Source organism: Berghia stephanieae, chromosome 4 (genome assembly GCF_034508935.2).
Source record: "Berghia stephanieae isolate SIO BIC M18660-M18661 chromosome 4, UCSD_Bste_1.3, whole genome shotgun sequence".
In the NCBI taxonomy this organism is placed as follows: domain Eukaryota; kingdom Metazoa; phylum Mollusca; class Gastropoda; order Nudibranchia; family Aeolidiidae; genus Berghia; species Berghia stephanieae.
Window position 1 is genome coordinate 36,852,125 of NC_088363.1, and position 15,194 is coordinate 36,867,318.

General features: G+C 35.8%; 1 protein-coding gene across 1 annotated transcript in view; it reads right to left on the bottom strand.

Annotated features, from left to right (window-relative positions):
* Positions 1 to 14,723: 14,723 nt before the first annotated feature.
* LOC144970491 (muscle-specific protein 20-like) overlaps positions 14,724 to 15,194 on the bottom strand; it is a 46,692-nt gene continuing 46,221 nt past the window's right edge. Inside the window, exon 5 of the mRNA XM_078910189.1 lies at positions 14,724 to 15,194. This exon is cut by the window's right edge and continues 19 nt beyond it. Within this exon, the coding sequence (XP_078766315.1) occupies positions 15,034 to 15,194 (161 nt within the window). The 3' untranslated portion in view covers positions 14,724 to 15,033.

Sequence of the window (15,194 nt, forward strand, 5' to 3'; positions counted from 1 at the left end):
ACATTGAATGATCAATATATACATTAATAAGTACGTGTATACATTGATTTGTAACGGTATTCAATTTTTCATATTTGTTCTTATCACAGACATTAAAAAAATATTTACTACCATTCTATCGTACTCATTAAAGGTAGCAACAACAACAAAAACAACGCGTTTGTATAGTTTGGCCAGAAAACTCGTTCTTCAAATATCGATCGATTAGGAAGTCCCAGGTATGAGAGTCTTGAACAGGATTAGAGTCATCATTCATAATGTACTTGAAGGATGAGTTTTTGACAAGATGAGGGTCATTTTAATAGATCGATATTAGAAGGACGAGTTTTCTGGCCAAAATCAAAATTATGTTTTTAATGGAATCCGACAGTATTAACCCAAACCTGTCTACCACTACGAATAATTCGTAAAAATACGAATTTTAGGCTTCAACAGCAGAAATACATAGACGTTTTTGATTCAATGCAATCTGTTAAAAGGAAAACTTTGGCGCCACAAAGCATCTATTCAGGGTTTTGAAGTCATATTAAAAACTGCTAAGGGTAAAATATTAATTTGTAAAGTTGATTACAGTAACTTCTATTTCTTCCCTCTGAAAACTGCGAATTTTTAACATTTCAAGTAAGCAGGTCTGTTAACCATTTCAACCCGTGATATAATGATGTCACTCACTCAATCCTCTCCGGGCCTGTTGTCACTTGAGACGATGCAATGGATCTCCACCTGGTCCTGTCAGCAGCTATTCTTGGGGCCATCTCGAGGGACAGAACTCCCTGTTTTAGGTCCCTCTCTACGGTACGTCTCCAAGTCTCGCTTTCTCTTTCCTTGGGTGTCCATGCCATCTTCTCCTTTTAATGAGACTCTCCAGAGACTCCACTTCAGCTCTCGTTTTCATGTCCTCATTTGAGATTGTGTTTGGCCAGACAGAATATCTTGAAGATTTGTCGCAAACATGTTTTGGAATACTTCAAGTTTCTGGATGATACTCTCTGTGGTCTTCCATCATTCTGATCCAAAGAGCAAAATGCTCAAGACATTACTTTTTAAAATCTTTATTTTAGTGCTGGAATCCTGTTGCTCTCAAAATTTGTTTGAGGGAAGCAAATATCTGGTTTGCCTTCTAATTTTGGTTTTGATCTCTCCATTGCAGTCACCATCTTTTGTCAGTTTCCTGCCCAAGTACCTACGTGAATTCTTGGATATCTTCTAGAGGATTTCCATCAATAAGCACTGAATCTTTGTCTAATGTGTTGATTCTTATGACTTGAGTCTGCTTGCTGTTTACTTTGAGTTCAATTGAGCTTGATGTCGTGGGTAAACTTTCAGTCTTCTCATATAATGATGTGATCTCAATATAATTCATTGGTAACGTAAATAAAAATAAAAAAGGACTCGATCGTTTATGTAGAGCAAAATCCACTTAACGTGCTCAAAGCGCTTCACAAGGAATCCCTTGACAACAACAACCCTTAACATGTCGACCGAGACATGACGCTTGATTATTTTTCTACGAGAGAGACAACGCTTTTAACGCATAGGTACTCATTTTACACCCGAGTACGGTGAGAGGTGAGTAAAGAGCCTTTTCCTTAGACACAGACTAACCGCCGCTCAGATCGGGACTCGAACCGGTCCGAATGTGAGTGACATATTACACGATCAGATAAGGACATAGCCCAAGAAAAGACTGGAATAACCTAGTAATCGGCCGCAGTACAGGGCCGCAAATTAAACTAAGACGGCGGGTACTTGTTGGGCAATAAGCAAAAATATCATACCGCTGAGCCACGCCACGCCACGCCGCCCCTTGAGAATGGCGGTATCGTTGAATGGATTCATGAGATGATGAAGCAGTTTTCAATCAAATTTTAATGTCACATCAATCTCTTAACATAAAAAAAAGAAAAGAAAAAAGCAGATAGCTTCAGGAATGTAATAGAATAATTGACGAAAGATGACGGCGTTTTTAATTTCAAATTTCATAGCGGAAAGTACTTTGAGATAGACTGACGTTCTTTCAAAAGGATAGTAAGAAATTGCTATTGTCCGTTTCACGATACATAAATAGGGATAAACTCCGCTTCTATGGGTCTAATGGCTCTGATTGACTACCTTTTTATATATCAATTTTAGGTTGAAGTTTAAGTCTAAATTTATACTAAATTGTCCCCTTACTACATAATAATTTTTAATTGAGCTTTTATAAAGAGCTATATCCACTAAACGTACTCAAAGCGCTTTACAAAGGGTCCCTGGCTAACAGCAGCGCGTAACATGTAGGACGGGACATCACGCTTATTAGGAGAAATAACATTTTTTTTTTCGGACAGAGACAACGTTGTTAACGTCCAGGTACTCATTTTACACTTGAGTACAGTGAGAGAATGCGAGTAAAGAGCCTTTTCCAAGGACTCAACTATGTGCTCAACTTCGCGAAGTCCCAGGTTTGAGAGTTTTTTTCCAAGATGAGAGTCATTTAAATCGATTGATATTTGAAGGACGAGTTTTATGGCCAACTATTTAGATATGGGTTTTTTCAGAGTACGGCATAACTGACGGGTGACAGAAGGGGAGTGGGGAAGGGGAGGGGGGGGGGGGGATTAAGAGGGTTTTGTTTGTTGTCTTAAAGACACAATACCTTATGTATGAACTAAATGTTATAAACTCACCTACTTAATCCTCTTCGGGCCTTGAGGCACACGGGCATCCACTATACATTTCCATTTTTTGCGACCGGCTGATTTTGCAGTGTCTGTATTCCACGATAGGCAGACCAAGGAAGTCCTGGATAGGAAAGGTGGAGGCAACAACTGGCTAAAAGATAATCGACTGCTCGGTAATGGCCCTTGAGGGGAAGAATGGCGTTCCATGACATTCAACCTCTGTAAGGAGACGGAACTCCGATAAGGTAAATAAGATTGTATTCCAGGACAGGCCTGCTTCCTTTAATTCTTTCTCCATGGTCCTTCGCTACGTTTCTTTGGGTCTTCCCCGCTTTCTTTTCCCATCTGCTGCTGTCCAGTACAGGGCTGTCTTGGGAAGTGACCCAATTTTTATTCTGGCCACATGACCCAGCCATTGCCATCTTCTTCTTTTTTTATGTGCCTTTAACTGCTAGTGTAGTCAGCTTTCTTTAATAGATCCACTGTTTGTTTGTTTTTTGAAAATGAATGGAATGAAATGTTATAAAGAGCGCGTAAAAATGGGCAACTCTTCATAAATTATTTTCCTCTTCTTGTTGTTGTGAGACCTTTTGTCTAGAATTCGTTTGTTTTAATTGTTGATTTATTTGTTTGTTTGTGGCTATTTAGGGATTTTATTAATAATTTTTTTTTGCTCTATGTGTGTGTGTGTGTCTGTGTGTGTGTGTGTGTGTGTGTGTGTAAAGGTTTGTTTTTTTAATTTTGTTACAGATATGTTTTTTAGCTATTTTTCTTTTGATTTCTGTTTTTGTTTGTTTGTTTGTTTTTTGTTTTTGTTTTTGTTTTTGTTATGTTTTGGGTAACATTGTTTTTGTTTTGTTTTTTGTTTTTTTGGTTTGTTTTGGGGGATTATTCGGTTTTGTGTTTTCTTTAACTTTTTTTTATTGTCTATGTTGATTTTTTCAAAATATTATATATATTTTTTGTTTGTTTCTTATTGTTTTTTTTTTGTTGTTTTTGTTTTCGGTCTTTTCGATTGTTGTTGTTTGTCTCCGTGGGTTTTTTTTTTTTTTTTTGATTTTTTTTTGTTTTGTTTTTTGTTTGTTGTTTTTTTTTTTGGGTTTTTTTTTTGTTTTTTTTTTTTGGGGGGGGGGGGGGGGTTCTTTTTTGTTTTGTTGGCTTGTTTGTTTTGTTTTTTTTTTTTGTTGCTTGTTTTTTTTTTGTGTGTGTGTTTTTGGTTTGCTTTTAGTTTTCCTTTTTTTTTTGGTATTGTTTTTGTTGCGTGTGTTGTTAGTTGTTTTTCTTTTAATTATATTATTATTATTATTATTATTATTATTATTATTATTATTATTATTATTATTATTATTATTATTATTATTATTACTATTATTATTATTATTATTATTATTATTATTATTATTACTATTATTATTATTATTATTATTATTATTATTATTATTATTATTATTATTATATTATTATTATTATTATTATTATTATTATTATTATTATTGTATTCCTACCGTGAGTTTATTATATTATTTAAAACTTATCAACGAACCAAAAGTATGGTTAATCCTCTTCGGGCCTTGAGGCACACAGGGCATCCACTATACATTTCCATTTTTTGCGACCGGCTGATTTTGCAGTGTCTGTATTCCACGATAGGCAGACCAAGGAAGTCCTGGATAGGAAAGGTGGAGGCAACAACTGGCTAAAAGATAATCGACTGCTCGGTAATGGCCCTTGAGGGGAAGAATGGCGTTCCATGACATTCAACCTCTGTAAGGAGACGGAACTCCGATAAGGTAAATAAGATTGTATTCCAGGACAGGCCTGCTTCCTTTAATTCTTTCTCCATGGTCCTTCGCTACGTTTCTTTGGGTCTTCCCCGCTTTCTTTTCCCATCTGCTGCTGTCCAGTACAGGGCTGTCTTGGGAAGTGACCCAATTTTCATTCTGGCCACATGACCCAGCCATTGCCATCTTCTTCTTTTTTTTATGTGCCTTTAACTGCTAGTGTAGTCAGCTTTCTTTAATAGATCCACTGTTTGTTTGTTTTTTGAAAATGAATGGAATGAAATGTTATAAAGAGCGCGTAAAAATGGGCAACTCTTCATAAATTATTTTCCTCTTCTTGTTGTTGTGAGACCTTTTGTCTAGAATTCGTTTGTTTTAATTGTTGATTTATTTGTTTGTTTGTGGCTATTTAGGGATTTTATTAATAATTTTTTTTTTGCTCTATGTGTGTGTGTGTCTGTGTGTGTGTGTGTGTGTGTGTGTGTGTAAAGGTTTTTTTTTTTTAATTTTGTTATAGATATGTTTTTTAGCTATTTTTCTTTTGATTTCTGTTTTTGTTTGTTTGTTTGTTTTTTGTTTTTGTTTTTGTTTTTTGTTATGTTTTGGGTAACATTGTTTTTGTTTTGTTTTTTGTTTTTTTGGTTTGTTTTGGGGGATTATTCGGTTTTGTGTTTTCTTTAACTTTTTTTTATTGTCTATGTTGATTTTTTCAAAATATTATATATATTTTTTGTTTGTTTCTTATTGTTTTTTTTTTTTTGTTGTTTTTGTTTTCGGTCTTTTCGATTGTTGTTGTTTGTCTACGTGGGTTTGTTTTTTTTTTTTTTTTGGGGGGGGGGGGGGGTTCTTTTTTGTTTTGTTGGCTTGTTTGTTTTGGGTTTTTTTTGTTGCTTGTTTTTTTTTGTGTGTGTGTTTTTGGTTTGCTTTTAGTTTTCCTTTTTTTTTTTTTTTGGTATTGTTTTTGTTGCGTGTGTTGTTAGTTGTTTTTTTTTAAATTATATTATTATTATTATTATTATTATTATTATTATTATTATTATTATTATTATTATTATTATTATTATTATTGTATTCCTACCGTGAGTTTATTATATTATTTAAAACTTATCAACGAACCAAAAGTATGCAGATCTCCATTGTCACCCCCACGTTAGTAGTTGAGTAACACACTCGTCCCACAACTCAGACACATCTTCTTTTTTAATGCATTATTGAGTGACTGAATTTGCTATTTGCTTCATTGGTTTATTGTAATAAGTTTCGAACTTTGTTGTTTTGCACAAAACAATATCCAACCTCAGTCACCTCCTAGGAATAAATCAAACCTTTCACGGAAACCCTTCAACTAAGGGACATAATCGCTAATATCCATAGTCCTTTGGATCATTGTCCAAGGATTATCGTACTTATTTTTAAAAAATGTTTAATCAAGCTATTTCTTTTTACATTCAAAAGAGTTTAAAAGTTATTTAATCCCTGAAACATTATGGTTTAAAAATGATTATTAATGTTTACAAATATCAAATAATACAATTAATGGCTTCAATAAAATAATAAATTGTATATTTTATTTATTGAAATATAGTAAAGATTTTTTAAAAATATATTAATTTATAATATTTATATATTACAGCTCATTAATAATTAAACTATGGTATACATTTACCGTATAGACTGATTAGTTTCTTTGAATGGGAGCATTGATCCCAACATTATGGATGTCGTTAAGTTAGGAACTAACATTTACCTACATACCTATTATTTGAGATCACCTAAAAGTCTCACCTCGCGAGAATGACTCTACCAAAACAAGACTCTAGAGTTAAATTGACGTACGCGAGGGACACTCTAGAGTTTGTCTCGCGGCCGCTAAAAACACTCTAGAGTCTGTCTCGCGACCGCCAGATCGACTCTATCCACGCGAAAATGACTAGCCCAAGGGCGGATAACTGCTTACAGAAAAAAAAATCTCTTAGAGTTAGTGTTCTTAGGGAGCGATGCGGTACAGACCAGAGAGAGGGGCTGTGTATGTATGTTTGTGTGCCTGTGTGTACTCGGTAACAGTTAACTAATCTTGGCCTTCAAGAACAACTCGATCGTGCAGTCGAATATGACCCCTACCAATAGTAGTTGTAGTGGCACTACTACTACTACTACTACTACTACTACTACTACTACTACTACTACTACTACTACTACTACTACTTCTACTACAACTACTACAACTACTACTACTTCTACTACAACTACTACTACTACTACTACTACTACTACTACTTTTACTACTTTTACTACTTTTACTACTTTTACTACTTTTACTACTTTTACTACTTTTACTACTACTACTACTTTTACTACTACTACTACTTTTACTACTACTACTTTTACTACTACTACTTTTACTACTACTACTTTTACTACTACTACTTTTACTACTACTACTTTTACTACTTTTACTACTACTACTTTTACTACTTTTACTACTACTACTTTTACTACTTTTACTACTACTACTTTTACTACTACTACTTTTACTACTTTTACTACTTTTACTACTACTACTTTTACTACTTTTACTACTACTACTTTTACTACTTTTACTACTACTACTTTTACTACTTTTACTACTACTACTTTTACTGCTACTACTTTTACTACTTTTACTACTACTACTTTTACTAGAGAGAGAGGAGAAGGAGTGTTTGTGTTTGTGTGTGTTGAAGAGATTAAGAGAGGAAGATAGAGAGTTAGAGAGGGGGAGAGATAGGGAAAGAGAGGGGGGGGGGAGAGAAAGAGTGTGTGTATGTGTGTGTTGAAGATATTAAAAGAAAGAGAGGGGGGATATATATATATATATATATATATATATATATATATATATATATATATATATATATATATATATACAGAGAGGGAGAGAGAGAGAAAGAGAGAGAGAGAGAGAGAGAGAGAGATAGAGATAGAGAGAGATATATAGATAGAGAGAGAGAGAAAGAGAGAGAGAGAGAGAGAGAGAGAGAGAGAGAGAGAGAGAGAGAGAGAGAGGTGGAAAAGAGGAATAATGTGTGAATGAAATTGGGACCGTTTAAAATTGTATTGGAAGAGGAGTGAGTAGTTCGAGTGAGTAACTTAATAACTGGATACATTTGAAATCAATCTTAATTTGTTGTATTAAATTGGAAAGACGTCTGTGTGCATTGTGAAGTAAATTTGCTATGAGGATCATATTATTATAAGATCTAGACATTTCTATTAATGTTTATTATATTTGTTCGAGCAATGTAAACCACAAAATCTTGCGGATAATAAAGATGTATTACTATTAATAATACAACCCCCCCCCCCCCCACCTTCTCCAAGATCTTAAATTTCCATTTCACTCTCTCCTTCCTCTATGTATTCATCTCTCCCTCTATCTATTTATCTATTTTCCGTCCTCTCTCTCTCTCTCTCTCTCTCTCTCTCTCTCTCTCTCTCTCTCTCTCTCTCTCTCTCTCTCTCTCTTTCTCAACTCTAACTACACATTTGACTTTGACTGTTTCCCTCCCAGCCGGGTAATCAGGTCAAGGCCAGGACAAAGCCAAGTTAAACTCATTCCAAGACAAAGATAGAAGAAAGCATGTTTGAAAACAGATATAGGGGGATAGAAGACAAAGTAAGTGCCTAGCTGCCCACTATGGGGGGGGGGGGGGGGGGGTGGTCAGGAACCCCACCCAGGAAGACGCAGTAAGTGCCTCCCTGCTCACTATGGGGGGTCAGGAACCCCACCCAGGAAGACACGGTAAGTGCCTCCCTGCCCACTATGGGAGGTCGAGAACCCCATCTAGAAAGGATACAGATACGGAGGAGACGTCACTCGAATGTTCACAAATTACACAATACAGGATTCAAAACAAATAATTGTAATAGAACATAACAGTTGCAGTAATTATAATAGAACATAGGGGCAGCATGGCTCAGCGGTACGGTCTTTGCTTTGAACCCGAAAGGTATCGAGTTCGATCACCCGCTGCTGCGCTGTGTGGCCTTGAGCAAGTCACCTCACCCTATCTCAATTGGCGGCGCTGCACTGCGGCTGACGCCTGGGTTAGGCCAGTCTTCCCTTGGAATAGACCCTAGAGATAAATATCCCCTATGTGATGAATAAAGGGAATTTTTAATTTGTTTTTATTTTTTATTTTAAACAGTAACGGGGTGATGATTTACAAAGGAAAACAAATCATCTCTCAAAAAAGTAAAAGGTACTATACATTTGACTGCCTCCCTCCCTGCTAAGATTCCCCGCAAAGACCACCAAGAAATAACCGATGAATCTTCATCTCAATCTCAATCAAGAACACAGACAGAGACCAAGATGGAAAGGCAAATTATGGAGGATAGATGACACAGGAAGTGACCTCTTGCCCATCATGGGATATCAGAAGACCCCACCTATGTTATGCATGATTTTTAAGGGTTTTACGGCGCTTACAACACATTTAGGTCCTATTAGCACCAGTAAAAGGAAGAAAATGGGATAGTCAAAAAGTTCTAGAGTTAGAATTAAAGCACCCAAGAAAAAGTAAGTCAAAGGGGAACTGGTTCAACAGACACAAGCACAGGTCCCCACCAAGAGGAACACATTTAAATGTTTACAAATCATAATCATATATATGTAAAACTAAAAATAATACAGTGCATAACAGAGAGATGCTTTACAATACAAAAAAACGTCATCTCGCAAAACTCTAACTATACATTTGACTGTTTCCCTCACAGTCAGGGTATCCGGCCAGGGCCAGGACAAAACCAAGTAATATCATTCCAAGACAAAGACAAAAAGCAAGTAGGAAAACAGATACAGGGGGATAGAAGACGCAGTTAGTGCCTCCCTGCCCATTATGGGAGGTCAGAAGCCCTACCCAGGCAGATTAAAAATACGATAAGAGCAGAAAATATACAATCAAATAAGCAAGATTAAAAATCAGTTTGAATAACTACGAATGTTTATTATTGTATCACGAATATATAATATTTGATACCAACAAAAAATGTATGACAATAATAGAAATGATAATAATGATGATAATAATAAAAGTAATATAATTATGATATAAACGGATATATAATGGCTATTTGAGATTATGACGGGATAAAGAAAAAACTTTGACGATTCCGTTTGATTATGCCGATCAAAATATTTCAGGGACTGATTCCAATTAAAAAACCTATAATATTTTACTAAAACTTTTCGACTGGAAGTTGTGATGATGATGATGTTGATATTTAATAATAATAATAATAATAATAATAATAATAATAATAATAATAATAATAATAATAATAATTTGTATGGAACTTTCCATAAAAAAAACATCTCATAACGCTTATCATTTAGCAACATATTATTATTATGTTAACTTCACCTTAAACCTTGACAGCTTTAACCCTCTCCTTACCAGCCATTTTCAGAATTTTCCCCAAAACTTCACACCCACCCAACACAGAAACAGAAATTTCTTACTCAAACAGAAAAGAAACAAGCACATTCTATATATAATATTGTTCGACAATATGAACTCTATTACAGAATGCCAAGATTTTATAGCTGCAGCAAAAAGAAATGAAATCTGTATTAGAAAAGTAACGGTTGAATCGTAACAAATGTGAGGAATTTCCAATAGGTGGCAAGGAGAGAGTTAAAGGCAAGGCTATATAATATGTCTCTTTCATGCATTTATCTACTAATAAATCTAGCTATTATTATTTGTTCATTTATTTTTTCAATTGTTTATTTTTCTGGGAAAAAAGGAACAAAGCTGAATGGAATCGAGCAAAGGTGTTTTGAAGTCGATTTTATCAACTTTGCATGTAGTAATATGACAAAGAATTTTGCAGCTGATTGAATCATACTTTTTGTCTAGACCACCAGATTAATATCTTGGAAAACCGTGATATGGGGTTACTTGGGTCACCAGGTGTTATATGGGACACCAGAGGTTACTTGTATGTCACCAGTGATTATTTGAGTCACCAGGGATACTCGGATCACTAGGGACTACTTGGGTCACCTGAGGTTGTCACCAGAGGTCACTTGAGTCACCAGGGGTAACTTGAGTCACCAGGGGTAACTTGAGTCACCAGGGTTACTCGGATCATAGGGACTACTTGGGTCACTACTTGGGTTCACCAGAGGTTACTTGGATCACAGAGGTTACTTGGGTCACGGTTACTTGGGTCACCGAGGTTACTTGGGTCAACAGGGGTTACTTGGGTCACCAGGGATTACTTGGATCACCAGGGGCTACTTGGGTCACCAGAGTATACTTGGGTCACAAGAGGTTACTTGGGTCAGCAGACGTTACTTGAGCCACTTTCTTGAATAGGATTTGTGCACACAAAAACTTTTTTTTCTCCAAATCTAACAATTTTCAGTAATTTTTTTTGGGACCCATAAGACTTTAAAGAAAAGACAAACGATTTTAGTGCACTTATCTTTTTCCAAAAATAAAAAATGGCACAAGTAATAATAAGCAAATATGTCAGTTTTATCTTCAATAACTCTTGGTAAACAAAGCAGCAATAATTAGGTTATTGGTTTCAGTTATAAACCTTAAAAGAAATCAAATAGAAGCAGTCAAATCATAACAAAGCAATCAATAACTATATAAGCAATCGGTCATGAAAACGTTTAATATTTAATAGGATTCAATAGTCTGATGTCATGTCCGCCCAGCAACGAGCAGCTTGGTTCTATACAAGAAACATCGGTACTTTTTATTCTTCATGCTGGCTACAACTTTTTTCACATGTCATGTGATCAGAATGTATAAAAGTCAAAACATGATCAGATTTACATTGTTTTTCTCTTCCGGATACACTTTTATGCTCGTCAGAGAAGTATTTCATAAGGGCGTCCGACATTGTTCCGATAGATTAGAACCAGTTCCTAAGTTACTATGCGTCATTACGAGGGAAGTGACGTCACGACTGTTGAAGTCTTTTGTTGCCCTAATATTTGTATAGGTAAAAATAAAATGGATGATGTGGGGCCTTCCACTCAATGGCACAGGGCTTGTAGATATCGTCAATGGTCACTGATTGGGTCACTTGTCTACTGGCTTCTATCTGACACTGAAATTGCCTTTACTAAAACAAAATCTAATATAGTAAAATATAGGGAGTAAAAATTACTCTTATTTTGTATCTTTTATAAGAGTTATTTTTGTTTTTGTTTTTAAGGGTTTGCAACACATTTAGGTCATATCAGCGCCAGTAAAAAGGAAGAAAATCGGATAGTAAAGACAGTCTTGATCTAAAATTAAAAGTACTTGAAGAAAAAGTAAGACAAAGGGGAACGGTTCAAATAGGGAACAGTTTTATATTCCAAGAGCACACTGTCAGTGTACTTAGTTTCAGATTACCCAGAAGTCTCACACAAACACAACATACGTTCCCAATAAGAGGAATACACTCAAATGTTAAAACTAACATTACATGATGAGATGATTTAAAAGGAGAAAAATATAATCTCTCCCAAAACTAAAACTATATATTCTTCTGTTTCCCTCTCAGCCGACTCTGCCCAAGGTCACGACAAAACTAAGTAATCTCATTCCAAGACAAAGACAGAAAGCAATTGGAAAACAGATACAAGGGGATAGAAGACAGAACAAGCACATCCCTGCACACTATGGGAGGTTGGAACCCCACCCAGTAACCAGCTTAATGTTTGGCTTTGCAGACAGACTGTGTAAGTGTCGGATGACGAAGCGTAGTAGACAGCGAGTTGAATACTGATTACTTTTGTAATATTTTGATTGGATTAAACATCAAAGGACAGGGTGATGCGAGCATAGCAGATCAATGAAAGCGATTGGAATTGAAATGTAACATTTGGTATGAAACTGAAACAAAACTATATATGACAATCATGAATAAAAAGTTCCAAATAAAAAGAAAATAAACTAAGAGGATGGTGGAAATAAGGGGGATACAGAGTTTGAGAAAAGAAGGAAGGGAAGGATGATGAGGATAAAGAGTTAGAGGCGAGAATAAAGAAAAGGATGATGAGGACGAGGGGGATTGTGAAAATGAGGATAAAGAGGGATGAGAAGGTAGAAGAGAATAATGATGAGGACGGGAGGATGAAAATAAGAAGGATAAAGAGTTAGAGAAGAGAATGAAGAAGAGAAGAATGAAGAGGACAATGAGGATAGAGAAGAGAAGGGAGAAGATAAGAACGATGAGGATGGTGAAGAGGCAGAGAGGGGGAGACTGAAGAAGAAAAGGGGACAAAAGGAAAAGGGAGGAAGAAGGAAAAGGTGGAAAAGAGTAAGCGATCTTTATATATATAATACATATCATATCCTTCTAATGCATTTTCAATAGTAAAACCTCTTTGACCAATAGAGACATTTGATGACAAAATCATAGTGGCAGAGGAATGTAAAAAATCGTGAATTTTAGATGAGATTTTAAAAATGAAATGGAAGTTAATGAGATTATATTGTTTTTATAAGCGTATTTTCTTCATTTCTAATATTATATTATGTCATTCATAAAAATAATTTTACTGTTCCCTTTCAAAATAAAGATGTCCAAGTAGAAACTGAAATGTGAAAACAGTCTTCAGTCTTCATTGCACACACAAACAAAAACACAAAAAGAGGACCGAGGGAAGGAGGGAGCAAAGACACAAAGTTTGATTAAACAAATGGCGGAGGTCATGATCAAAAGGTGGTAAGTCACATTTTCATCAATAGGGAATGAGATTAGTGGAAGAGTAGCGTCCCTTGATTGGACGTCACCGGCGGAGAAGTTAATAGAGAGAGACCGTCATATTTGTTTTGTGCATGCGTCTCTCGTCCTCGCTTCAGGCGAAAGCGACATCAGACACTTCACCAAAAGCGAGGACGAGAGAGCAAGCGCAAAACCATGTCGACGTCCTCTCTGTAAGGTGACGTCCAATCAAGGGATGCTACTCTTCCACTAATCTCATTCCCTATTAGATACAAGTCCTACACAATTGTGTGTATTCTATTTAGTGGCTTAATAAGGGAAATACGTATCTTGTATGTCTCATAGAATAATACCTGGACTGTTTGGAAACTACAAATTTGCTCTGATGATTTTAACTCTCTCCTTACCGAAAATGCTCAACACTTTTTCCTAAAATCTCAGACCAACCCAACACAACACACAAATTGAATTTTTAAACTCAAATTTAAGCGGACAAAGTGCATAATAATATACATAATTGTGTAGATCAAAACAAGCTTTACAAAACAGTATTAAGTTCGTGTCAATATAATAACACCTTTAAAATATTGTGGTTTAAAAAACAAATCTTGAGTCACAAACATGTTGGTTGTCTCGTAACGAATGTGTCAATTTTACTATGGTTGGTATGGAGAGGGTCAAGGTGTCCAATAGATTGCTTGTTGCTTGAGAGTGTTATCTTATTTTCTATCTCGATATGACTTGTGTAGTACCTTTTGTACCTGACCTTCTCAAATAGTATGTTTAACTAAGCCGGATCCAGGTCCTTTTATTGCAGGAATAAAAAACAAAAATTATGACTTTGAAATCCATTGCTTGTTGAAGGAAAAATTTTTCTTTTAAAAAACAAAAAAACGAGTTTAAAACATTTTTATATTGAATTTTTAAAACATTCTAAAACAGCAGATGAAAAAAACACAAACATCGGACAGAACCTAGCACGTGTATAACCAAGAACAATATTGCATATATTTCATTGAATATTAGACATTGCAAACAGCAGAAGACTTTCACGAAACATTTCAAACATGGTCCCTTATTAATTCATTGACGGTATCTATTTCAATTCTCTCTCTCTCTCTCTCTCTCTCTCTCTCTCTCTCTCTCTCTCTCTCTCTCTCTCTCTCTCTCTCTCTCTCTCTCTCTATCTATCTATCTATCTTTCTTTCTCTCTCCCTGCTACCCACCCCCTCCCCATAGCAACATACAAAACTATGTGTAACCTTTAACGTTTATAGTCTGTCTATTAGAGGAACTAGCGTTCTAAATTCGATAGCAAATAGCCGAGTGATTTCAACTTCATTCATCCCCTCTAATTATCAAGCTTTCAAATAACAATGATAATTATAACACATAACACAAAGATCTGAACAGTTGTAGACAAAGCAAGAAAGAAAAATAGAAGGAAAAAAAACATTCCAAAAAATCACCCCACCACCACTGGGCAGGCATTTTGTTTTGTTTGTATTTTTTTTTTTTTTTGGTTCTTTTTTTGTTTTTGTTTTTTTTTTTTGGGGGGGGGGGGGGGGGGGGGGGGTTGGGGTTTTTTTCCTTGTATTTTTCTTTCTCTATTTGTCTGTCACTATTTCATCGTCCTCCATGGTCCCATAACTAAACTTGCAGGTGGATGTGAAACAGTCCTTAGGGCGGAGGAAGACTTCCGAAACTGGGTTAACGAAATGAATTTCGAAGTGTAGCACATAGCCGTTCAAATTACACACATACACACACAGACACATAAACACATACACACACACACACAATCCCTACTCTACACGTATACATTTCCTAAACACAAATAAAACATGACATGCATGTCTTAAGTCTAATCATATGATGCTGCGTGTAGCGCCAAAAGCCATGCCCTGCTGTGAGGCCCCTTTGTTGCTTCCCATCTGAAGACCGATTACGCCTTGTCCCGCGTTTAATTGCTCTGACGTAAAGTTTCTGGGGTTTGAATCGGCTTCCTTCACACCCAGCGTGGGTCCCG